At 40.6% G+C, this 27,748-nt stretch overlaps 1 protein-coding gene across 6 annotated transcripts in view; it reads right to left on the bottom strand.

The window, feature by feature from the left end:
- Positions 1-886: 886 nt before the first annotated feature.
- LOC101856134 (SID1 transmembrane family member 2) overlaps positions 887-27,748 on the bottom strand; it is a 71,569-nt gene continuing 44,707 nt past the window's right edge. For all 6 annotated transcript variants that reach the window (XM_035972728.1, XM_013088821.2, XM_013088820.2 and 3 more), the window contains 14 exons: positions 26,642-26,719; positions 24,724-24,860; positions 20,922-20,995; positions 19,703-19,769; positions 16,869-17,020; positions 15,662-15,828; positions 14,698-14,834; positions 13,367-13,469; positions 11,426-11,499; positions 9,571-9,617; positions 8,878-8,983; positions 6,713-6,823; positions 3,219-3,332; positions 887-1,089 (listed from right to left, as the gene is read on the bottom strand). In XM_035972728.1, the coding sequence (XP_035828621.1) occupies positions 1,027-1,089; positions 3,219-3,332; positions 6,713-6,823; positions 8,878-8,983; positions 9,571-9,617; positions 11,426-11,499; positions 13,367-13,469; positions 14,698-14,834; positions 15,662-15,828; positions 16,869-17,020; positions 19,703-19,769; positions 20,922-20,995; positions 24,724-24,860; positions 26,642-26,719 (1,430 nt within the window). In that variant the 3' untranslated portion in view covers positions 887-1,026. The remainder of the gene's footprint in view (positions 1,090-3,218; positions 3,333-6,712; positions 6,824-8,877; positions 8,984-9,570; positions 9,618-11,425; positions 11,500-13,366; positions 13,470-14,697; positions 14,835-15,661; positions 15,829-16,868; positions 17,021-19,702; positions 19,770-20,921; positions 20,996-24,723; positions 24,861-26,641; positions 26,720-27,748) is intronic.

Genomic DNA, 27,748 nt, shown 5'->3' with positions numbered 1-27,748 from the left:
TTCCTGCCGAGATGTGCCACCACTTAACTCAATCACCTTCAAATAGGTCCAGTGGGTAAATACGACAAAATGTAACTAAAAGCAAAAGAAAGAACCAGAGAGGCCACTACAAAATATGGCAATTAGGGGCTTCGTATTTCACATGGCACAACCACACCATTTGACATAGCCGCATCTTGCCTCCTTTAACACATGAGAAAACAAATAATGAACAGCACTAGTCTTATGTGTCACGACACAGTGAAATCAGGCGCTTGTCAATTTTGAGGCCTGTGAAGTTATTGGTATCATCTTAACACCTGTTCAGTTGTCTTGCTATAGCTGAAAAAAATACCCATCTGTCTTCAACAGAAGCCCAGATATTTAAAATTGAAGGAAGTGGGGTTGCCTAGTTATAGAGCTTGAATTAGTGAGAAAATGGCCACCAAAGTTTGGTAATTTCAATAGCTTCATAGTCCGTGGAAACTGAAAATTTACATTTTCGATGCCTTAAATCAAAGTTTTTCAGTAAAATACGCATAGATATGTATTCTTAATTGGAAAAAATGGTGTTGAGCCAAAAAACAAAAATTCGCTAAAAATAGCCAAACCGGCAGAAAAATGTCAGTTTCTTCGATTTCATTATTCTGACGAGCGCCTGATTTAACAACGCTGCCTCACATATAGGTCACATAGGGTCAATGAATGAATAAAATACATAATTTTGTTGAAAAAAACACCAAAAAAAGCACCATTGTCTGTAACTTTGATCAGAAGTCTGAGTTACTGTGGTGTTTTTTGTTTTAGTAGAGGTTTTACGGCAGTCGCAACTGCATAAGGTCATAAGAGTGCCAGAAGTATAAAGGCGTTACAAGAGAGTAACAAATATAAAAAAGAAAAAGGGGAGATAAGGACGATAGATGTCTGATAGGAAAGAAGAAGCAGACCACACCAGAGCACCCGCCAACCACCCACACTGAGGAGTCTGGGCTGACGACTCTTCCACCACGTTCATCACGACACATCACGACACATCACGGCAGGTGATCAGAACACGGGGATCTGATCTCTCCTTTTCAGCGACACATCATCGTCAAGTAACAGTAAAATCTGGGGAGGAGAATAGGACGGGAAAAATAACAACAACAATAATAACAATAATATTAATAATAACTACAAAAATGACAATAACAAAAAATAATAACATTAATATTGATAATAATATTAACAATAACAATTATAATAATAACAACAAGAAAAATAACAATAACAATAATAATAATAAAAATAATAATAGCAACAATTGCAACAACAACAATAACAATAATAATAACAATAATAACAATAATAACAATATTAATAATAAAAATAATATTAACAACAGTTTGTCAATGTCTGACAACAACTAGTGCATCTGCAGAGGAGAATATTCCTTTAAGGGAAACAGATGAAATAAAAGTTGAGATGACTTGTGCTTCTGCAATGACTATCTAGACCAATTGTTCTGGCAGAGAAATGTTCTTTTTTTTCTTTCTTTTTTTTTTTTTTTTAAGTACAGGTTTTACGGCGTTCCCAACTGCATTAGGTCATATGGGCGCCAGAAGATTAGACGGTGTTACAAGAGAGTAACAAACATAAAAAAGAAGAGGAGAGATAAGGAAGATAGATGTTTGCTAGGAAAGAAGAAGCAAACCACACCAGAGCACCCGCCAACCACCCACAGAGAAATAGAAGAAATAAAGGTTAAGATGACTTGCGGCTTCTGTTATGACCATCGAGACTGATTCTGGCAGAGTAGAGTTTGCCACATTATGAGTGTCAAAAGGTTTTATCCCCCTTTTTTTTTGGTAAGTGTTTTATGGCGCTTGCAACTGCATAAGGTCATATGAGAGCGGGGTACACATTAATTAAACTGTTTCAGTCGGTAGGAAATTTTTGAATTTTGCGCGGGTGGCTGCCGAAGCCTGCACTTATCAATTTTAGACTACCAAGGGATCTTTAACATAGGCAACTTGCACACGGGCCCTCCGAGATTTTTTGCCCTTACCCGAGAAGGCTAGGTGTAGATCTTTCCTACCGGAAGATCAGGGGTGTGGCTGAAAGACAGCAGTAAGGAGGAGCCAAGGAGTAGCAGAACAAAGGCTGCAGAAAGAGCCAGGAGCCCAGAGGAGGGGGCACAGGAGGTGAGGGGGTGGGGGTAGAAAGAGGAGACGAAAGCAGACGACACAACATTGCTAGAGAGCAGGAAAGGAGGTGAAAGGAGACAATTTCAGAGAAAAATTTTTTTTCGGTCGCTACCCGGATTCGAACCCGGGACCTTTGTAAGAGAGGCCAACAACTTAACCTTTAGGCCACGAGAGCCCCAAGTTTTATCTCCACTTGTGGATGTGCGCAGCTTGTGGGCTTCTCTTTAGGCATCAGCATTTTTCATTTGATTTGCTGCCCATTGTTTCAGTTTTAGTAGAGGTATTATGGCGATCGCAACTGCACATGGTCATATGAGAGCCAGAAGATTAGAGGTGCTACAAGAGAGTAACAAACATAAAAAAGGAGGGGAGATAAGGATGACATTTGTTTGATTGGAAAGAAAGAGCAAACCACACCAGAGCACCCGCCAACCACCCACGCTGCCCACTGTGACAGCAGCCCTCCAACTGGTTCTGTCAGGAGCTGGAATCTCCAAAATTGAGGGAACAATGTTGAATAATGAATAAAGATCTTGTCAGTATGTTAGTGTTTCAACGCCTATAAATGGCTGCTTGCACGGTTTGCTTCCCAGGAAGTTGAGTTTGTTTCAGAATGCTCTCAGGTCTGCTGGGGTAATAGTATAGATTGTGAAGTGCATAGAGCTTGATGTTGAGCGGGGATTTGCGCTATACGAATGCTGTCTATTATTATTAAGTCCCTCAGAGACATTTGCGGGGTGATTTTATGGCGCTTTTTTTGTGAGCCAATTTTCTGAGGACAGCCTCAAGTTTGAAAACTCTGGTCTAAACAGTACTTTCAAACATTTCCTTATTTCATTGTCCTTGGCAACTAGTGGGTGGTTGGCGGGTGCTCTGGTGTGGTTTGCTTCTTCTTTCCTATCAAACATCTATCATCCTTATTTCTCCTTCTTCTTTTTTGTGTTTGTTACTCTCTTGTAACACCTCTAATCTTCTGGTGCTCATATGACCTTATGCAGTTGCGAGCACCGTAAAACCTCCACTAAAACTAAAACTCAAACAGATAGTACATACCAGGAAGGAGAAGAAAAGGCTAATGGCCGACAGGAAGTGCCACACGTCGTGCGAGTCGTAGAATTCCAACAGGATACACTCACGATTGCCAGCCCGAGAGCCGGCAGGGGTTTTCTGGAATAAGAAAAACAAAAGACTCAAAAGCAGGGTCCCCACCAAATCCTGGAAAAATTTTTCAAGACCCCCAAATTTTTTTCAAGACCCCAATTCGAGGGAAAAATCAGACCGCTGCGCGTCAAGAATGATCCCCCAAAAAGCCCATCTATCAATGATAAAAAGTCAAAATGTCTATAAATGAATGCAAATGTACATTTTGCAGTATAGTCTTCAAACAATAGATGACTATAATACTGAGTGACTGCCAACCCAGCTTCTCAATTTTCCAAGGGAGAGGCCTCATCCATTTTCCAGGAACACGTTACATAACAAATGAAAGCGTGTGCTCCATTTATATCTAATATAATACATGTACAATGTATATGTTTGTGAATACACACACACACACACATGTAGGTACATTATATCCAGTCAACAACATGTCAGTGTGGGACTGGGATCTTGAGAGACTTTGGTATTTCAGTCTGTTCTTACTTATTTATATTTTCCCCTCATCATATTAGCCAACATAACAAACTATAGGCCCTATATAAAAAATGAATCTTGTTTTGAGCCTGAGAAAAGACCTAGAACTAGAATATCGACTGTCAATAACCAGTCTGGGTGTCGTGATTCATGTAATAAACGTGAAGACGAAAACCATTGCTGCAACTCAAAGAAGAGTAATATGAGTAATAACTAGAATGGCTCAAGTACACCTATTCAGTGTGAGAGGTGCAAGAACTGGGGTGGGGTAGGGGGGGGGGGCACAAGATGCAGTGACACTGAAAATCTGCCAATCTTGAACAGAAAGCTAAAATATAGATATAAATTACAATCACCCCATTCAATGAAACGCGAACACTTTAGTTCAATAACAAGGCATGACGGATCCCGATTCCACACAAGGCCTGCACCAACGCGCGCTTTGCAGAGAGCTCTAAAGTAGTTATCAAAATGCTAAAAATTTGCTTCCAAGTTCAGTTTTTGTCCTCTAGCGTTGCCTTCAGCTCCCCCCCCCCCCCCCCCAATCCCCTTCCACGTGTGTATCTTATAAAGGAGTCCTATACTTCACAGCGCTCAGACCGCCGGTACTCACAGGTTCATTGACCGGTCACGAGGGCGAACCTGTCAGGACGGTTGTTTAAGTTCTTTTTCTTTTTTTTTTCCACAAGCGACAGCAGAGGGCAATTTTTAATATTGATTTATTTTCAAGGCGACACAGCGTTCATAATTCATAACCTGCATGTTACAAATGTTGCGTTATCTATCAGACTATTACCGGAAAATTTCTGGGCGATAACGAAAACGAAAGTAGATCTTGATTCTTCCCGATCGAGCCTCAGTGTCACACGTACACTTCCACCACAGCGGTTCAATTACGTTTCCTCTTCAGGATTCATCAACCATACAGTCTAGATAGCTACACATTACACAGGCCCTATAGCCTTTCCCGACTTACCGACCCATCACAAAATTCCTGACTTTTTCCCGACCTCCCGACCCATCTCAAAATTCCCGACTTTTTCCCGATTTCCCGATCCTGTGGGGACCCTGCAAAAGTCAAATTGCTGCAGAAAAAAACATAAGAACAACACTCAAAACTATTGAGTCAAAGAACTCCTCCACAAAATCCCCTCCACAGAATCCCTCCACAAAATCCCCTCCACAGAATCCCTCCACAAAATCCCCTCCACAAAATCCCCTCCACAGAATCCCTCCACAAAATCCCCTCCACAAAATCCCACTATTCTTGCTGTCTACCTCTATACATAAAAAACACCAAAACTTGCAGGTGTTTTACGTCCCAATTGAAACAATTTACATCACTTGTGAGGCGGGCTAACCAGGGCCGAGAGGGATACAATGCACCAGCAAAAAGATGGATATTTTAATGACTGTTGTTTTGAAATGTAAAAATGGGAATGAATTATGTTGCGAATGTTGCAATAAAGATTCTTTGGTATTGCTATTATTTCCCCTTCCTGACACGTGACATATTGTCTCGTTTTGAATATACACAGGATCTCATTATAACCCCCCCCCCCCCCCAATAAATCAGTTTTCAGGCAGGAAAGCGAGCAAAGAGGTTGTGTTTCTGTGTTTCGTCTTCTTTACAAGTTTTAATCTTGATATAATGTGAGGCAATATGCAGTCGTGACAGAGATAATGGGTACAAATTCTCCTCACATTTACTGTGTGCAAAGGAGAAGTGCTGATACACTACACCACAGACACTGCTGCGGCAACCTTGGGAGAAAGGAACTCATATTTTCTGTTTGCCACTGAAGGCATGCCATTAAACGCATGCAAAAAAAACCCATGTGGAACTTGGATGTGACTGCTGCAAGTATGATAATAAAAATAATAACAATAAAAATAATAATAGTAATAATCATCATCATCCAGTGTCAGATCGGCGAAAAACATCGGCCAGCATGGTTCTCCATTCATTCCTTAGCTCGGATGCTCTCAAAAAAGCTACGTTTCCCTGATCTTTCCCTGTTACCCATTTGTTTAGGTTCCCCAGGTAGGCTGCTCTGGGCCTCTGCCTCGTTTGCCTTCAATTTTGCCAGTGAGAGCTAGATGTTCAAGACCTTTATGTCTATTCAGGTGTCCCAAAAACTGCATGTGTCGTTTCCAGATTGTTTTTAACATTGAGCGTCCCACGTGGGCTTCATCAAAGACTACCTCATTTGATTTCTAATCATAACAATAATGATTATAATAATAATAGCTATAAATACAGTGAAAGATCTTGTCAGTATGTTAGTTATTTAGCGCCTATAAATGGGTGCTTGCACTGTATGCTTCCCAGGAAGTTGAGGTTGTTTCAGAATGCTCTCAGGTCTGCTGGGGTAATAGTATAGATTGTGAAGCGCATAGAGCTTGCTGTTGAGCGGGGACTTGCGCTATACAAATGCTATCTATTATACTCTCATCTACAAAGCTGGTTTCCAGAGTGCTCTGATACCCCCCAGGGCAGTGCCACTGACTGTAGTGTCTTTAGGCCATTCCCAAAGGGGGGGACATTTCTCGTTCAAGCACAGAAGAATTGTAAACGGGCTGATTCATCATGTAACGCTCATAACTGTGCCTGAACTACAACAGGGAACTGCTGCTTTTTCTTTCCTAATCCTTACTATTGTCATTTTCCTCTACTTCTTTTGTATGTTTGTCCCTCTCTTGTGAACTGCTATTTCCGGGGTGCCTTGATAGTCGAAGCAGACCTTGTGCTGTTGAAGCTAGAGAAGTGAGCAGAATAAGTCTGATTCCTTGTAAGGACTTCTCTGTTGACACCCACCTCTTGGCGCTCATATGACCTTATGCAGACGCAAGCGCCGTAAAATCTCTACTAAAAAAAAAAAAGAGAGCTCTGTGCAGTGTACAGCAATTACCTGCCAGGAGGTGAGGTGCTGGAAGAAGAAGTAAAGTGAGCCTCCCCACGTGACCATGGACGTCAAGATGACCACGATAACCAGCCAGCTCAGCCGCTCCTTACTCAGCAACTGAAAAGGGAGATAATATCAATAATAACGGACCGGGTAATAAGAACAATATGAGGGTGCGGTGGCGAAGCGGTTAGTGCGCTCGTCTCCGAAGCAGAAAGTCCGGGTTCGAGCCTCGTTTCGGACACATTTTTCTCGCCCCCTCCTGCCCACCCAGCAGTGATGGGTACCTGATTTCGAGTTGGGGAAGTAAAGGCGGTGTGGAAAGAAACTGGCCACCCTACCATATTATACCAAAGACCCAGGAAGTTGTTTCTCTAACAAAGCAATCCCCAATGTCCGGATCGGAAGCGGGAACAACTTTACTTTTTACCAATAACAACAATGCCGATTATCGCTATTTGAGATTTCAACATAAGAAATAAACAACAACCCCCCCCCCCCCCCCCCACACCAAATAAAACAAAATTAGCATTATTTGTTCCTTTTTTTTAAAAAGCAAAGTTTGCTAAAATAAAAGACTGCATGTGTGGAATCGTTGTGAAATCAGGCAGTCATCAAAATAATAAAATCAAAGAAACAGCATTTTTCCACTTGTTGGGCAATTTTTATCCCTTTTTTTTAAAGGCTCAATACCTTTCATGTCCATTTAGAAACATGACAGGAAAGAAGGAGCAAACCCCACCAGAGCATCCGTCAATCACCCACGAACACGAAGGGGGTGTGAAACGTTTTTAAAATACATAACTATAAATACATATATCTATATATATATATATATATAAATACATAATATTACACTAATACAGAACAATTCTACAGACACATTGTTCACAATGAGAGAAGCTTTTTAAAAGTAGCTCCTCTCCTCACTTTGAGCACCCCACTTAAATATTAGTTAGTTTAGTTTTAGTAGAGGTTTTACTGCACTCGCAACACAATAAGGTCGTATAACTTATAAGTGCCGAAGATTAGAGGTGTTAGAAGAGAGTAACAAACACAAAATAGAAGGAGGGAGATAAGGACGATAGATGTTTGATAGGAAAGAAGAAGCAAACCACACCAGAACACCCGCAAACCACCTATCAAGCAATCCTGTGATAAAACTCGCACAAACAAACAAACAGACAGACAGACCAAACTTCATAATGATGTCGAAAATACAGTGCAAGAGTAAATTCTTCCCCCTAGAAATCCTGTGATGAAAGCCACACAAACAAATGAATGAACAAACACACAAACAAGACACAGTGCAGAGGGTGCGGCTTAGGTGCGGGTAGCGCTCTCGTCTCCAAAGCGGAAAGTCCTGGTTCGAGCCTTCGTACGGAGACAGATTTTTTTCGCCACCTCCTGCCCACCCAGCAGTAACGGGTATCTGACTTCGAGTTGGAGAAGTAAAGGCGGAGTGGAAAGGAACTGGCCACCCTACCACAATATACTAAATCCCAGGAAGTTGTCTCACTAACAAGGCATCCCCAAAGTCCGGATCGGATGCCGGAGCAACTTTACTTTCCTCCCTCAAGCATACCTGCCATCAACCTCATAAAAACAAACAAACAAACAGACAGACCACCCTCCATTACAATGTAGAAGGCACAGAGCAATACAGGATTCCTCCCCAAAGCAAGCCTACCATAAAACTCACACAAACAAATGTGTCATGACGTGCTGGAATCAGGCCCTCGTCAATTTTGAGACATATGAAGTTATTGATATCATCTTAAAGCCTGTCCATTTGCTTGCTTTTCATGAAAGAAATTTCCATTTATCCAGGACACAAGTCAAGATATTGGCGATTGAAGAAGATGGGGGTCATCTGGTTTTTAGAGATAAGATAAGTGAGAAAATGGGATTCAAAGCTGAGTTATTTCCTTAACTTGAGAATTTGTGGAAACTACAAATTTACATCTTTTATGCCTTTAATCAACATTTTTCAGTAAAATCCACCCAGAAATGTGTTTTTGAATGAGCATGAAAGGTGTTGAGCCAAAAAACAAAAATTTGATAAAAGTTCCAAAACCTGCAGTCAAATGTCAGTTTCTTCACTTTGATTATTTTGACGAGTGCCTGATTTCACCACCCTGCCTCACAAAAAAACAAAGAAACAGACCTACCTTCATTATGACGTAGAAAACACAGTAAAGGAGCAGATTTCCGATGAAGACCGCCAGCAGATAGCTGGCAAAGTCAGACGGCCTTTCTATAGCTCCGTACAAAGCACTGAGGGGAGGGGGCGGGGGGACATTACGGCAGATAGATGGTCAGAGATTTGACGATGGTGGTGGTGGTGGTGGTGGTGGTGTGTGTGTGGGTGTGTGTGTGTGTGTGTGTGTGTGTGTGTGTGTGTGTGTGTGTGTGTGTGTGTGTGTGCGTGTGTGTATGCGTGTGCTAGTGCATGTGTGGGTGTGTGTTGAGTTTTTTTTTGTTCTGTGTTTGCGTGTTCTACAACTTGGACAAAGCAAGTTTCACGCTATCTGTGGCAAGTGGTGGCAGTTGAGGTCAAAACAATATGCTTGCTATGTTTCCTTAATTTTGGTCCCTTTAAAATGCTATCTCTCTATAATTTCTCTTTCTCTATAGATGTTTAACGCCATAGTGATTATGATGATTATGATGATTATTGTTATTATTATTATTATCAAAATTATTATTATTATTATTAATCATTATGATTATTGCGATTATTAACATTACTGTTATTGTTATCATTATTATTAATAATCATTATAATTATTATCATTATTATTATTACTGTTATTATTATTCATCAACATTATTAACATTATCGTGCTGTTACAGATACTTACAAAGCCCAGTTGACAACATTGCCGACCAACAACATAACAAAGCGATTCTGAGGAGGAGAAAAACAGCGAGCTTAAGTTTTAGTTAGAGTTTTCAGGCACTTGCAACACAATAAGGTCATATAAGTGCTTTTTTTTTGTTTTTGTAAAAGTTTCACGGTGCTCGCAACTGCATAAGGTCATTTGAGTGCCAGAAGATTAGAGGTGTTACAAGAGAGTAACAAACATAAAAAAGAAGAAGGGGAGATAAGGATGATAGATGACTAATAGGAAAGAAGAAGCAAACCACACCAGAGCACCCGCCAACTACCCACAGAGTGTGAAAAGTTCCAAATAAAAAAAACAGTTAAACATTACAAAGACTTTTCAAATGTAATGGGTTTAAAAAAAGTTTTAGTAAGTGTTTTACGGCACTTGCAACACAATAATAAGGTCATATTAGTGCCGAAGATTAGAGGTGTTACAAGAGAGTAAAAAACACAAAAAAGAAGGAGGAAAGATAAGGATGATAGATGTTTGATAAGAAAGAAGAAGCAAACCACACCAGAGCACCTGCCAACTACCCACAGACTATGTGACAGTGTGAAAAGTCCCAAATAAGAAAAATGGTTAAACATTACAAAGACTTTTCAAATGAAATGGGTTTTAAGAGTAGAAAAATATAAAAGGTTAAAAATACAAAGTGTTTTCAAACGTCATGGATTCGAGGAGAGAAAAAAATCCAAAATAAGATAAAGGCTTCAAAAATAGTCCCGTCAAATGTAATGGGTTTTGAGCAGATAAAGCTACGTGCACATAATGTACATATGTAGTGTTGGGCAAGACAGTTTTAGTTATAGTAGAGGTTTTATGGCGCTCGCAACTGCATAAGGTCATATGAACACCAAGGGGTGGATGTCAACAGAGAAGTTCTACAGGGAATCAGACTTACTCTGCTCACCTCTCTAGCTTCAACAGCACAAAGTCTGCTTGGACTATCAAGGCACCCCGGAAATAGCGGGTCTCAAGAGTGTGACAAACATACAAAAGAAGTAGAGGAAAAATGACGATAGTAAGGATTAGGAAAGAAAAAGCAGCAGTTCCCTGTTGTAGATCAGCCACAGTTAGGGTCCTATCAATGCAAGACAAACCAAACATAAACAATAGAGAGAAAGAAACAGAAGTAGGTCCTACAAATGACATCCTCTAAACACCTGCAAAACGAATTTATGTCTATTGTAAAAACAGAGGTTTTACTCCTTCATCAACAAGCATTTAGTTTTAGTAAGAGTTTAACGGCACTTACAACACAATGAAATGAGGTCATATAAATGTCGAAGATTAGAGGTGTTACAAGAGAGTAACAAACATAAAAAAGAAGAAGAGGAGGTAAGGACGATAGACGTTTGATAGGAAAGAAGCAAGCCACACCAGAGCACCCGCGAACCACCCACACACAGGAATCAAACTCACATTTTTCGCATGTGACAGCAGTACAGAGAAGCACACTGCTACAAAATCAGGCATTTAATGTTGCGAAAAAGTAACATAATCAGAGACAATGGAGGGAAAGTAAACAAGTAGGACCCACCAGTGGTGCTATCCAACCCCTGATCTGAGTGGTAAACTTTGTTTTAGTTTAGTTTTGGTAGGAGTTTTACGGCACTTGCAACACAATAAGGTCATATAAGCGCCGAAGATTAGAGGTGTTACAATAGAGTAACGAACAGAAAAAAGACGACAGATGTTCAATCGGAAAGAAGAAGCAAACCACACCAGAGCACCCGCAACCACCCACATAAACTTTGAAAACAAAAAAAAACCAACAAAAAAACCCACACACAAAAAAAGAAAGAAATAGGCACACGTCAAAACTCACAGGATAAACAGGGCGGGAACATCTGCGGCAGTCAGAAACTATGACCAGGAAGAAACGCTTGAAGATGTAGCGATCTGAAGGGGAAAAACATTAGGTCAATAGAAGACACACATATATATATATATCTATCTATATATATATATATATATATATCTCTATAATTACTTTATAAACATAATGTGTGTCACGACGTGGTGGAATAAACTCGTCATATGATGAAAGTGTGCATTTGAGCGGAGCTTGCCTTTGTATGGCGTGCGTTTAGGCAGAGACTACAACAGTTTCTGTTAGGGTGTCTACTCTTTTCTGCACTGACGATGATGTCCGTTTCCCTGTTGGATCTTTCAGAACATCTAAGAACCCATAAGCCAGCCCTAATGGAGATGATGAAAGTCACTGATAGTATGTCCCCGCCTCTTGATAAATTTTGTCACTATCAAGACATTCCAAAAGTTATTTTAAAGTTTTAGTACGAGTATTACGGCACTAGCAACACAGTAAAGGTCATATAAGTGCCAAAGAATAGATACTGTGTTAACAAGAGAGTAAAATACACAAAAAAGAAAGAGGGGAGATAAGGACGACAGATATTTGATAGGAAAGAAGGAGCAAACCACACCAGAGCACCCGCCAACCACCCACAGTCAATTTCACATCATCAGTCCAAAACATTAACAGAAGTGGCAATCTCTTCATGTGCAGCAAAATCAAAGAAAAAAAAAAAAACCAAACTTTCTCCCAATTCAGAGCCATGACTTAGGAATTTTTTTCAACTTATAAAAAATTGGGAAGGAGATAACAAAACAAAATTAAACTACAGTTGAAATTATCCTGGATGGCCATCCATTGTCAAGGAGAAAAGTGGTTCTCTTAAAGCTTGTGATGAAACGTCGCGTCTGGTTCTCGCCGCTCTAAAATCAATCAAGTAAGATTATAAAGAAATGGTCTCCTTACTCGCAACGCGAAGTCAAGCACGACTGTCGCGTCCGATCGGTACATGTAGCGATCGAGGGTCTCGTCGCGTGCGACAGACAGGAAGTGTGGCAGGTTTAGAGCATCACCATTGGCCAAAATATCTAGCAACGAGTGCCGGTTGATACGCAGAGTGTGGTGAGTGCGCGTGTGTGTGTGTGTGTGTGTGTGTGTGTGTGTGTGGGTGTGTTTGTGTGTGTCAGTGAAGGCAAGGCTCGAGGCTATGCGCAAAAAATAACTTGCTATTGTCTGTCTGTTGTGAACTGCCAGTCGCGCACGAGATTTACCAGTTGCACTCGACTTAACGTCGCGCAGCGCAAAAGGAGACACTTTTATCCCTTCTGTCGAACATGGCTGAAAATTTGGCCGCGACATAGTCGCGCATAAGGATACATACATCTCGATGATCGCACGCAACAGAACGTCGCGTCGCGCATAAGGACACATAGTCTTAGATAGGTGGACATCTTACACAGAGTCATTATAGAGTAAAAATGATGCAAAGGGGGAAATGTGAGCTAGCCATTTAACCCTTCCAGCACCAGCCAGTTTTGTGTACTCCCTAACCCAAGTCCCAGCCAACACAGCAGTATTTCAGAAAAAGAAGAACGCATTCTAAAAAGTGATGTAGTTTCTTTGTAATGGGGTCTAGACAATAACATCTAACAATGTTTATAAGTAAATGAACAAATATGAAAATTAAAGTTTAATTAGGTTCGTTAGTTTTGAAAAAGCAAAAATTCAGTCTACCCGAAACTGAGAAAATACACTCTTGGGATGGTGGGAGGTACAAGCGCAGCTGAAAATATATGCGCATGGCAGGTACAACTGCATATGGTAAAATACCCCCGCATGTCTTTATTCTTATTTCTGCTTTAGCTCAAAACCTCAAATCTCTTCCATCCATGTTTTTCTCAGAATTCTAATTATTAAAAAAGGGAATAAAAATGGTAAATCTGCTTTCCGTACCAACTTTCCAGCGTCCCATGTAGTAGATTTGTGCAGTGAGAAATATGGTGAGCACTATATGTACCACAGCGTAGACCACCCATAGTCCTGTGTTGCCATATACCTGGGGGGAATATCATTTATATACATGGGTGAGAAGGAGGGAGGTAGAGAGAGAGGGAGACAGAGAGAGAGAGAGAGAGAGAGAGAAAGAGAGAGAGAGAGAGAGAGAGAGAGAGAGAGAGAGAGAGAGAGAGGACTATATGTACTACAGCGTGGACAATCTATATTCCCGTGGTATCGTATACCTGGGGAAGTATAGAGATAGACTTTAAGAGAAAGAAAGAGAGAGAGGGAGAAAAAAAATGAAGGAGGGAGAAACCGAAGTAACAAAGAGAAACTGGGAAAATAATAATAAAAATGATAAATACGATGTGTATAGCGCATCTCCGCGCTCGACAGCAAGCTTTATGCACTTTTTAGTTTTAGCTTTAGTAAGTGTTTTACGGCACTTGCAACACAATAAGTGCCGAAGATTAGGGGTGTTACAAGCACAAAAAAGAAGGAGGGGAGATCAAGACGATAGATGTTTGATAGGAAAAAAGAAGCAAACCACACCAGAGCACCCGTCAACCACCCACTTTCAGCACTTTACACTGATTTATTACCCCAGCAGACCATAGAACACTCAGAAACATTCTTGGCATCCTGGAAAGCATACAGTGCAAGCAGCTGGTTAAGCGCTCAAACATTAACAAACTGACAAGATCTGTCTCTGTCACTGGGTGAAATGATGGGATTCGAACCCACGACCCTTCAGTTGCGAGTCCAAGAGCCTAACCACGAGGCCACTGACGCCACATATAAACAAACAAACAGATCAATGTGTCACGATGTGGTGGAATCAGGCGCTCGTCAAAATAACGAAATCGGAGAAACAGGCATTTTTCCGCCAGTTTGGAAATTGTTATCAAATTTTTATTTTTTGGCTTAACTTCTCGTATGTTCATAATATAAAAACACATTCCCATGTGAATTTTCCTGCAAAACATTGATTTAAGGCACAAAATCTGTCATTTTCCAGTTTTCAAAGACTGTTTAGCTATTGGAGTTACCAAACTTTGGTGACCATTTTCTCGCTAATTTCAATGCTGAAAAATGGCGACCTCACCTCCTTCAATCGCAAATATCTTGAGTTCTATTCAAGATAAATGGATATATATTTCATTGGAAGCAAAGCAAATAAACCAGCTTTCAGAGAATTATATCAATAACTCCTCATGCCAAAAAATTTATTAGCGCCTGATTCCATCCGCGTTGCGACACATTAATGGTTGGACGAAAAGACTCACCACCCCGACAACGGCCAGGAAAATGATGACTGCCATCACAAAGTACGCCACATGGGCCTTGGCGTTGATGTCTGGGTGGCGGGCCTGGTAGATCTTCAACATACACAGGCACGCTATCACATACATGAAGGACGTATCTGTGAAGAATTTTGGTATATTGAATACTACTATTTGGAGAGGGGGGGGGGGCGGGGAGATTGGGGAGGGGTGGTTTAGGGTGAGAAAGACAGAGAGAGGAAGCAAGAAGAAAATGAGCATACATAGACATGCTATCACGTACAAGAAAGAAGTATCTGTGCAGAAATATGGTACGTTGTTGAGAAAGACAGAGAGAGGAAGCAAGAAGAAAGAGAGAAAGGTGAAAGAGCATACATAGGCATGCTATCACATACATGAAGGACGTATCTGTGCAGAAATATGGTAGGTTGTATAGCACAAAAGATGTCATGCATCACATCCAACACCAAAGAATCAAATGGTTCAGACATCTCATGCGACTACCAACGCACCATCCAGCACAACGTGCCTACATAAAAAATTCGATGGCAACAAGGCTAGAGGGCGACCGAGAAAGACCTGGATAGATGGAGTCAGGGAAACATTAACCACCCACGGCATCCCCCTGAACCAAGCTCTCCGGCTGGCGACAGAGAGAGGTTTCTTTCTTCCCGCAACAGCAGTAAGAAGGAGCCAAGGAGTAGCAGTAGGAAGGCTGCAGAAAGAGTCAGGAGCCCAGAGGAGGGTGCAAAGGAGGTGAGGGGGTGGGGTCAGAAAGAGGAGATGAAAGCAGACGACAGAACATTGCTAGAGAGCAAGAAAGGAGGTGAAAGGAGACAATTTTAGAGTAGAAAATTTTTCGGTCGCTACCCGGATTCAAACCCAGGACCTTTGAATGAGAGGCCAACACTTAAACCTCTAGGCCACGAGAGCCCCCGGTACAGAGAGAGTTAAAGTACAAACTGACCAAACTGGAAGTTGGAGTAGTTGGGACAGATGTGGTAGCAGCTGCTCATGATTCCCTCCATGACCAGAGCCAGGCCCATGGCGTAGAACAGGCCGAAGTGTTGAGGGATGCCGTACTTCCGCTCCAAATCCCCATACTTTTCAATTACTCGACGGTTGTGCCATGATCTGAAAAAGAATTACATAATAATAATAGATAGCATTGGAAAAAATCTTAATAATAATAATAGATAGCATTTGTATAGCTGAAATCCCAACTCAACAGCAAGCTCTATGCGCTTCACAATCTATACTACTATGACCCCAGCAGACCTGAGAGCATTCTGAAACAAACTCAACTTCCTGGGAAGCATACATCCGAAATTGTCCAGTTTTTTAAAGTTGTTAAACATGTTTTCTCTCAGTGTGTCGACCTTTTTTGTCTTAGTCCTTTTCTCATGATTGGTGAGTTAAAAAGTTCCCCCCCCCTCCCCCCCCTAATTTTGCTGATTTTTTGTGTGTTTTATTTTTCTTCTCTGCTTAGGTTTTTACTTGTTCTTTTTTGGTGTTTAATGAGGTCTTTGGTGTTTTTATTCTATCAGTTCGTTGAGTTCTTTAAGTGATCTATCACCTGTCATAGATGATTATTATGGAAAAAACAATTAGAGGTTTATCACCTGAAATAAAAGATGATGACAGTTGAAGCTTTAGTAAGTGTTTTACGGCACTTGCAACACAATGAGGTCATATAAGTGTCCAAGATTAGAGGTGTTACAAGAGAGTAACAAAAAAAAAAAAAGAAAGATGATCAGGACGATAGATGTTTGACAGGAAAGGAGGCGCAAAGCACCAGAGCACCTGCCAACCACCCACAAATGATGATGACAGTAAACATTATACATTATTGATCATCTGTTGCAGACAACTATGATGGTACAAATAATACGGGATTGATCACTCGTAACAGATGATGATGATGATGATGATGATGATGATGATAGTAAAAACAACAAGTTACTTATCACCTGTAACAGATGATGATGATGATGATGATGATGATGATGATGATGATAGTAAAAACAACAAGTTACTTATCACCTGTAACAGATGATGATGATGATGATGATGATGATGATGATGATGATAAGAGTAAAAACAACAAGCTGCTTATCACCTGTAACAGATGATGATGATGATGATGACAGTAAAAACAACAAGTTGGTCATCACCTGTAATAGACGATGATGATGAAGAGAATGCCGAGAAGAACGTAGCCGATGTTGCTGAAGACATTGTTGAAAGAGCTGATGTAGGAGCCTAAGGGGTGGGCACAGGCAAAGTTGTAGTAGCACAGGTCTTGGTTCCCCGTCTGTCGCAGGATCTGTGGGGAGACAACACGATTAATCGCTTTTAACTCTTTGAACCCCATCGCACCAGAGCACCTACCAACTGCCCGCAAATTGTCTTTGTTAGTGGATGTCCAACGTGGGCTTCTTTCAGAACTATTTCATTTGATTTCTTTTCCTTCCATGAAATTCTCAACAGTCTCACAAGAAACCACCCTTTTAGTTAACTCTTTGAACCCCATCACGTATGGCAGCTAACCAACTTGCCAGTAAAGCCTACTACAGGAAAGTATCAGGGTACAAAGCAAGAGGAAGACCAAGAAAGACCTGGATCCAGGGTGTGAAGGATAACCTGACAACATTCAATATCCCACTCAGCCAGGCCATCCAACTTGCTAGAGACAGGGAGCTCTTTCTCCCCTCGACGCCCTAGAGATATAAGAGGACGGATAAAGTAAAGAAAGTAAGAACCCCATCTGATGCTGGGAGCGTCCGGTACTAGTGACAACTGTTTCGTTTTATTTAGTGTTAGTTTTTGCTTGTTTTTCGGAACTATTCCCGAACCAAGTTTTTTTTTAGTAATGACTAAGACTTAGTTTCCGGTATTTAGAAGTTGGGGGCAAACTTTTGGGACTATAATGAGACATAGTGCACCAGGTTTAGGTGACTGTAGAAAAAACTCAGGGCTTAAAGAGTCAAACACAAAAGGACTATCCTGATAAATGCTGTTTTGAGAAAATCCAAGTTAAAGATTTTGGATCCTTATTCAGTCTCTTTAGAAGACAAGGAGAGTTTTCTCTATAACCAAACAAATATACACATCAGTGAAACCAAACTTCTCCTTTAGGCAGGGCAATGCCCACTTTTGGTGTTGGTCAAGATTTCTGGAACCCCCGAAATCTGGGATAGCCCGCTTGTCCTTAAAAGCGACGGATTTGTGTCTGCATGTTATTGGTGTCTAGCACAATTCTAACACTTTAAACACTACGAGAAAAAGACCCAAATCAATACAAGAGCTGTAATGCGAGGGATAGGCACCAAATAAAAACAAATTGTCATTTATGTTTTTCCAAGGTCTAGCACTTTGGACGCACTAAACCATGCTTGCGGCAATATTTAATTTTTTGGCATTTTTTCCCCCCTCATCTACCTCTTTTGTTCACTGAAATTTGAGCTGTTTGTTGTAAGCATTGTGCTATCTCTTTGGCACTGTCTACTTGCTTAACACTTTTCCTAGACGATACATTGTTAAGGATATCAAAGAGGCTAAATCTCTAACCCAACGTCCATCTTTTATAGGAACCATCCAAGTAACTGAAGAGTCCTAAAAACTAACATAACAACTAAAATTTAAAAATATACAAAAATAATGATTTGAACCAAGATCATCTGTACCATAGCCCAACTCAACATGAAACTGAGGTAATGACAGACCTGATGTATGTTCTTATTTTTTTAAAGTGTTAGTAAGAGTTTACGGCACTTGCAACACAATAAGGTAATATAAGTGCAGAAGATTAGAAGTGTTACAAGAGAGTAACAAAGACAAAAAAGAAGGAGGGGAGATAGACAAGATAGATTTTTTATAGGAAAGAAGGAGCAAACCACACCAGAGCACCAGCCAACCACCCACATGTACATTCTTATTCCAGGTAAAACAAAGACAAATACATAAACACGAAAGTTTAATAAAATTAGCCACCTGAGTGTATAAACGTAAGATTAAATTTCATTCGCAGGGTGATCGTCATCATCATCATGAAATGCTAGATCAGAAACGGACATCGACAATTATGCCAGCCACTCATTTCTCTGCTTGGATGCTCTCAAGAATCTTATATTGCAGCACTTTCCTCATGACCCATCTGTTCAAGCTCTCTGTATCAATTGTTCTTGGTCCACCCTGTCTTGTTTGCCCACTATTTTTCCAGTGCAAGATGCTCCAGACTCTTACATTATGTTGTTTCAAGCGTCCAACATGCTCCAGACTCTTACATTATGTTGATTCAAGCTTCCAACGTGCTCCAGACTCTTACATTATGTTGATTCAAGCTTCCAACATGCTCCAGACTCTTACATTATGTTCATTCAAGCTTCCAACCTGCTCCAGACTCTTACATTATGTTCATTCAAGCTTCCAACATGCTCCAGACTCTTACATTATGTTCATTCAAGCTTCCAAGATGCCTCAGACTTTTCTGTTGTTTCAAGCGTCCAACATGCTCCAGACTCTTACATTATGTTGATTCAAGCTTCCAAGATGCCTCAGACTTTTCTGTTGTTTCAAGCGTCCAACATGCTCCAGACTCTTACATTATGTTGATTCAAGTGTCTCTTTTCAACTGTTTTTATTGCGCCTGCAAAATAACCCGGAACACATTTTAGTTTAGTTTTAGTAAAGTTTTACTGCGCTCGCAACTGCATAAGGTCATATGAGCGCCAAGGGGTGGATGTCAACAGAGAAGTCCTTACTCTGCTCACCTCTCTAGCTTCAACAGCACAAAGTCTGCTTCGACTATCAAGGCACCCTGGAAATAGCGGGTCACAAGAGTGTGACAAAACATACAAAAAAAGTAGAGGAAAATGACGATAACAAGGATTAGGAAAGAAAAAGCAGCAGTTCTGTGTTGTAGTTAAGGCACACTAAACAAATTCAAACAACCGAATTACTCCAAGTTCTATCAGTGGGAAGCAAAACATCAAGACACATACGACACCTTTTGGTAAGTGAGGACCAACTGTGCAACAGGCAGTCCATAGAAGATGGCAATGGTCCCAAGATTCCTGAAACAGAGAAAAAAAAAGGACAGTGAGACCAACAAAGAATTTCTGTAACTAAATCAATTCTACGTTTTAGTTTTAGTAGAGGTTTTACGGCGCTCTCAACTGCATAAGGTCATATGAGGGCAAGAAGATCAGACTAATCAGAGGTGTTACAAGAGAGTAGCAAACATTAAAAAGAAGAAGGGGAGATAAGGACGATAGACGTTTGATAGGGAAGAAGAAGCAAACCTCACCAGAGCATCCGCCAACCACCCACAATCAATTCTACAGTCTATTGGTTTCTGGGGAACTGACAAAATATCTAAGAGAAAGAAACTTGTCAAAAAGTTAAAGGTATTATGATAGAGGAGTAACAATAATATATTAGCCACTCAGTTTTGTATGCCACTCAAAAGGGATGAAGACAGTTAAGTTCCCTTTGAGTAGAGTGACATAAAGAAAAGGTAAAATTATAAGAAACAACGGAGGAAAAGAAAAGAAGCAAAATGACTACTAGTGGCACCCTCCAACTACCCGCTTTTGTTTGTTTGAGTAAAAAGAAGCACAATGGCACAATAATGGTCACTCAGTTTTAGTTTTAGTAGAGGTTTTACGGCGCTCGCAACAGCATAAGGTCATATGAGCGCCAGAAGATTAGAGGTGTTACAAGAGAGTAACGAACATAAAAAAGAAGGACGGGAGATAAAGACAATAGATGTTTGATAGGAAAGAAGAAGCAGACCACGCCAGAGCACCCGCCAACCACTCATTGAGCATCCCCTTTCCGTGCATGCCACAAAAGACAAATCTTCAAAAAGAGCAAAGTGTTCTCCTTTTCTTCTGTGGCTACCAGACTCGTAATCGTGAGGTTGTGGGGTCGAGGGTAAGAGCCGCAGGCCCCACGTTGTGTCCTTGGGAAAGGCACTTTACACGAATTTTCCTCACTTCACCCAGGTGGGAACGGGTACCTGGCCACAGACAGCGAAAGATCTTGCAGGTATGTTAGTATTTTAGCGCCTATAAATAGCTGCTTGCACTGTATGCTTCCCAGGAAGTTGAGGTTGTTTCAGAATGCTCTCAGGTCTGCTGGGGTAATAGTATAGATTGTGAAGCGCATAGAGCTTGCTGTTGAGCGGGTATTTGCGCTATACAGATGCTATCTATTATTCTTACCAATGGTACAGTTTGTAGAGCTTGGACAGTTTACTCCTCTTCTTCCGTGCCAGGTCGCTGACAAAAAGAGCAGTCTGAGGAGGGGAGGGTTATAGAAATAAAATAAATAGTGAGGCGTTTAGTCTTAGTAAGAGTTTTACGGCACTTGCAACAAAATAAGGTCATATAAATGCCGAAGATTATAGGTGTTACAAGAGGGTAACAAACACAAAAAGAAGGAGGGGGGATAAAGATGATAGATGTTCGATAGGAAAGAAGAAGCTAACCACACCAGAACACCCGCTAGCCACCCACATTGTGAGGCGTGCAGACAAAACGAGTTACTTCTTACAATCCATAAATAGAGATATTGGCCACAAAAAAATCAACATTAGAGTTAAATTTGTAGATTTTATACTGACGGCATTATATTCTTTAATGTATAAGCTACATGCCTTTTATAGTATTTTCAGATCAAATGTACACATAAGAAATACAAATGCCACATAGCAAGTTCAAATGCCATATAGAAAGTTTCACACCACATAGAAAGTTCAATTGTACAATAGGAAATTTTAGTGCACAATTGTGCGTAACAAATTCAAATGTACAAATAGCAAATCCAAATGTAACACAATAACTAGTTCAAATGCCACATAGCAAAAGCAAATATCCTCCGCAAAGATTATTCAGTGTGAAAAGTATTTTAATGTGCTCAAACTGAGTTGACGACAACCATAAGCAGTTTAATTTTAAGGTGAATTGATTACCATTTAAAAAATTCCAAGGATGCTCCAGCAGAAAGTAATTCAGATAGGACTGAAGCAACTAGACATCAGTAGGCAGCATGGCTGATGCAGAACATTTAGCGGTATGAATTTGCCTTTATTGAGGAAGCTGGTAGCAAGCTGTTGAAGAAGAGAAACCGACGAAGTGCATGGAGTGGTCAATGCTTTGTTCGAGTACTGCACGGTCGAAAGGGATCGAACCGCACGATGCTATAGGGGCCTAAATAACTGTCAGTGACGAGGGTGGCCTTGTCTTTCACGACTTTCAAGTAGAGGGAATGGCAGATTTCGTTTCAACCCATCCCTCTGAGAAACTGGTCCAACAATCCCCATAACGAAGTATGCTTTGTATGTAACAACGCTTGAGCACAAAGGCAAGCTTTAAATGGCAACTCATCAATAGAATGGGGAAGAAATAATCTACCCCCAACACATCTTTTCTTAACATCTATGAGAACGTATGTGAATTTGGAAATACGATTTGAAACTGTGGCTCGGAGAAGCAAAAGACCAGATGCTCACTCAGCTGACTCATCAACAAAGGATGGTCACACTTGCCCCGATGATGGAACAAAAAACACAAGCTGTGACTAAACTGAAAACGGCAGCAGCCTTCAGATCAATGCAAGCCTATAAGCCATAGCGTTTTGTAGTGCAACAATAAGTAAATAAAAGTAAACTTGGCTTTAGATTTCACTCAGTTAGTTCTATAATATACCAGCAGTATGTTGATTTGTATCATAACCATTTGTTTCTGTTAAACATGTGAGTTTATTTTCGGCTTTTAACATGATTTAACTATTACTTTCGTTTCACATGATTTCTTCCTTGTGGCACCACACGGCTTACATCTAACTTTTTCGTAGCAAACCCCCCCCCCCCCCCAAACCCTTTTACTTCTTACCTTGATATACTTATTATACTTTTAGCCTCCTTTTTAGTTTTAGAAAGACTTTTACGGCACTTGCAACACAATAAGGTCATATAGTGCCAAAGATTAGAGGTGTTACAAGAGAGTAACAAACACAAATAAGAAGGAGGAGAGACCAGGCTGATAGATGTTAGATAGGAAAGAAGGAGCAAACCACACCGGAGCACCCATCAACCACCCACTTTGCCTCCTTTTACTCTAGTTCAAGCATATTTACATTTGAACTTTGCTATGTGGCATTTGAATTTGCTATGTGTTACATTTGAGATTTCTATGTTTACATATTTTGAACTTGCTATTGTTGTATTATGACATTTTATGACGTCATTTGTATATTTGGATTTGCTAGGTGCAATTTGGTCTTTCTATGCGGTCTTTGAATTTGTTAAGTGTATATTTGAACTGAAAAAACTATATTATTGCATACTTATAAATTGTAAAAAACTTTCACCTATAAGCATGATGTATCTATTTCCATAAGGCTAAAATCCGAGAAAAGTAACTCATTTTGTTAGCACGTTTCACAATTACACTTTTATTTGTCCCAGAAGGGCACTTTGCTTTACAATGCCAAACATACATAAATATACAAACATAAATACATAATTGGTCGCTTTTAAGGACACACGGGGTGACCCAGATTTCGGAGGTTTCCAAAAATCTTGACCTACACCCTACCTATGGTGTGTATATTTGTTTGGTTATAGACAAAACTCTCCTTGTTTTTTAATGAAACTAAACAAGGGGCAAAAACTTTACCTTCGATTTTCTCAAAACAGCATTTTTTGGGATAGCCCACTTGTCCTTAAAAGCGACCAATTATAAATATGTACATACTAAACTACATGCATAAATACATACATACATAAATAGACAATATTACACAAATACAGAACAGTTTACAAACATGCCACTGTTGGTCGCCACTGTGCAGCGCCCTATATTCACGGGCACGCTGCTAGCTAAGCCAAAGTCAGACTCGGCCACCGATACTAGTGACAATTGTTTTGCTCCATTCAGTGCTAGTTTTTGCTTTTTTTCAGAACTATTCCCGACCCAAGTTTTTTTTTGTAATGACTAAGACTTTGCTTCCGCCATTTAGAATTTGCAAGCAAGAATTAGGGGTTATAACAATAATGAGACATAGTGTGCCATATTTAGGTGACTGCAGAAAAAACTTCGGGAAATGGTGGAAAAAATTCCGGGTTTAAAGAGTTAAGTAATCAAAACATACTTTACCATACTCTTTTCTACATGATAATACACCAAAATGAACACCTCTGTGACACTGGGCCCACAGACCAAAGATCAGTTTTAGTAGAGTTTTACAGCGCTCGCTACTGCATAAGGTCCTGTGAGCACACACACAAGCACATGCACACACACACGACACATGCACACACATACATACACAAACTGAGACAATGATAACACACAAGAGAGTAACAAACATAAAAAAGAAGAAGGGGAGAAAAGGACGATAGATGTTTCATAGGAAAGAAGAAGCAAACCACATCAGAGCCGCACCCGCCAACCACCCACAGACCAAAGCTCACAAACGGAGACAACCATAACACCCATCATCATCATTACCACAACACATCCCCACCCCCAAAATAACACAAAAACCAACACTGACGACAGTAATGATGTCACACACATACACGCGCGTGCACACACACGCACACACACACACACCTCACATGACACAAGCGCACACACACACACACACGCGCGCGCACACACGCGCGCGCACACACACACGACACATGCACACACACACGAGGACATGCACACATGACAAACACACACATGACACATGCACACACACACACACACACGCACACACATACATGTGCACACACATACACACATAAACACATGAAACATGCACACACACATACACAAGCACATGCACAAAAACACACACACAAACACCCACACACACATGCCCACACAAACACCTCCCCCCCCCCCCCACACACACACACACAAAACACATGCACACACGAGCGCGCACACACACACACACACACACAGGCACGAGCACACACATACACACACACACACACACATACACACAAGCACACACACAAACACGCACCTTTGTTCTAAACACTTCCTTCTCACTGTCGGCATCAGTGAGGAAATCAATGTCATTCTCGTTGACATACGCCTCAGAGGAGTCGGAATTGGAGGCCGCTCCTCTTGGGTGTACTGGGCCGAGTTCCTTACTGGCTCCTGGAGAAGAGTGTCTGTTTTAGTAAGAGTTTTACGGCACTTGCAACACAATAAGGTTATATAAGTGTCGACGATTAGTTTTTTAGTTTTAATAGAGGTTTTACGGTGTTTGCAATTGCATGAGGTCCTATGAGCACCAGAAGATTTGAGGTGTTACAAGAGAGTAACAAACACAAAATAGAAGGAGGGGAGATAAGGATGATATTAATAGATGATAGGAAAGAAGGAGCAAACCACACCAGAGCACCCGCCAACCACCCACTCTCCTCCTGGGGAAAGAAAAGATTTTTCAATTTTATAGTTCGTAGAATTTTTAAATTGTAAAATATAAGAAATAGATCATTGACAATTTGGCTCATATACAGCTCTCAACTTCCACTTCAACAGAATAAAACTAGAACTTCCCCCACTGAGTCCTTTGTGCGACTATACATATGAGACTGTGGCGTCGGTGGCCAAGTGGTTAGGCTACCTGGCTCGTAATCGTGAGGTTGCGGGTTCGGGGGTTCGAGCCACGGGCCCGAACACTCAGAAATATTCTCAGCTCCCCGGGAAGCATACAGTACAAGCAGCTGGTGAAGCGCTCAAACACTAACAAACTAACAAGATCTTTCGCTGTCTCTGGCCGGGTACCCATTCCCACTTGGGTGAAGAGAGGAAAATTCATGTAAAGTGCCTTTCCCAAGGTCACAATGTCGGGCCCACGAACCCGCAACCTCACGATTACGAGTCCGGTAGCCTCCCCACTAGGCCACCGATGCCACAAAAATCTTCCTCTTGATACCAGAATTATTTCGGTTCATGCCTGTGTTAGTAACTCCCGTTTTCCCAACTGGATGTTAGACTATTAGATTGCTTTTTATCAATATATAGAAGGGCAACAATAAATCCTGGATTGTTGGTCCTTATATTACCATGATTAAGTTGAATTATGTCCCTGTAATTGTACTTTTATTTTATCTACCCTCACAACAAAGATTGTCTGTTCTTAGTGATCTTTACTCACTCCTCCTTCCTGTTTTAACCACTGTGCTCATTATGATTCAGTCTTGTCAGTGAAGCCAGACCTCATGTCATTTTTCTTATATGTTAAATAAATCAACCTTCTTCATCAAGAAACAGAGTTTTTACTTTTGCCTCCTGAATTACAACAATGGCAGCAAACCCCAGTGCAACACAGGATTTGATTTCAAGAGCTCTCAAAGAGATTTTACGTCAAAACTGGAAAAATGGAGGTAATACAAGACAGCCCTTGGCTCAAAATATATTAGCAGGTATTGGAACAGAGGCTACTGTACTAATCTGTAAATTAATATATTTTTTGCTTACCACTACATGCAGTAATGGCTTCTTATCCGTTTGAAATGTATCTTCTCCTATGAAAATATTTAAAGTCTTTTGGAAGGTAAAGTCACATAAATAATCATCATAAAAATAAACATACTTCCTTTTCTACCTACAACTATTATGTGTAGGCTTTGCCCTGTAGCCCTCTGAAATAAGTGTCCTGTACAGAAACTTCTTACTTTATTAGCGAATACTGAAGATATCCTTTTATTTAGTTTTAGTAAGAGTTTTACAGCACTTGTACACAATACGGTCATATAAGTGCTGAAGATTAGAGGTGTTACAAGAGAGTAACAGACACAAAAAAGAAGGAGGGGAGATAGAGATGATAGACTTTTTTATAGGAAAGAAGGAGCAAACCACACCAGAGCACCAGCCAACCACCCACTGTTGCATAAGATATCCTTATTTGCAAAAACCAATTGTTCACTCACCTCTGTTTGTAGGAATTGCTCCATAGCCCCCTGGGCTGTCTGTTCTATTCAGAAAATTATCTTCTTCACTTTCTGAGACTAGAGAAAAAAAACAACCTTAGTTTTAGTAAGAGTTTTACGGCACTCGCAACACAATAAGACAATTTTAGTGCTGAAGATTAGAGGTGTTACAAGAGAGTAACAAACACAATAAAAGAAGGAGACAGACATAGGGAGACAGCCAGCATTGACAGACTAAACAAATTACAAGCTTAACCCTATCCGTACGCCCTGGGGTCATTTTGCACCCCCGGGGTTGTATTCTTCACATTTTAAAATACTTCTAGTACGAAGATCTCTTTGAAACTTTCAGTATTTCTCAAAAGATCATTTTGACAAACTGCTATGCAAAGCGTACAGATCGGATTAACAAGTACATTTCCTCTTTGGAAAGTGAGGGAACGTCGTATGGATACGATAGTAAAAGATGACATACGGATAGAGTTAAGTGGTGGCACAGAGTGCCCCATGTCGTATGGATACAATAGTAAAAAATGACGTATGGATAGAGTTAAGTGGTGGCACAGAGTGCCCCACGTCGTATGGATACGATAGTAAAATACGACATACGGATATGGTTAAAATAACTCTCCTGCAGGGGAATCAAATTTCGTGCAGTAAGTCTAAGAGTTTTACCACTATACAAAAAACTCCTGCACAACAAAATAAAGTACAAATGTACACTACATCAATGGTTACCCATATATACACACGAGACAGCAAAACCCCCCCCCAAAAAACTCAGAAAATCTCTGGCATTGTATAAACGTGGAATATAAATTTTTTTGGGGGGTTATTTCTTAAATCAGAGGATACTTACGTGCTTCACATGGTTTGAAAACAAGGACTACCACATTAATGTTAATTAAAGTCAAAAGCATACATATATTCAACTAAAAGCACATACACAAGGAAAGTATATCTACAAACGTCATATTACTGTATATGAAATGAGCAGCCATGGTTGCGTGGAATGCAGCATTCTAGCAGAGAGACAGAGGGATACTCCATAAAATGGGGTCCTAATAGTTTTAGTAAGAGTTTTACGGCACTTGCAACACGAAAAGG

The sequence above is a fragment of the Aplysia californica genome, unplaced genomic scaffold (assembly GCF_000002075.1).
Source record: "Aplysia californica isolate F4 #8 unplaced genomic scaffold, AplCal3.0 scaffold00817, whole genome shotgun sequence".
In the NCBI taxonomy this organism is placed as follows: Eukaryota; Metazoa; Mollusca; class Gastropoda; order Aplysiida; family Aplysiidae; genus Aplysia; species Aplysia californica.
The sequence above is the reverse complement of the archived record's forward strand: the minus strand, read 5'-3'. Positions and strand labels throughout refer to the sequence as shown.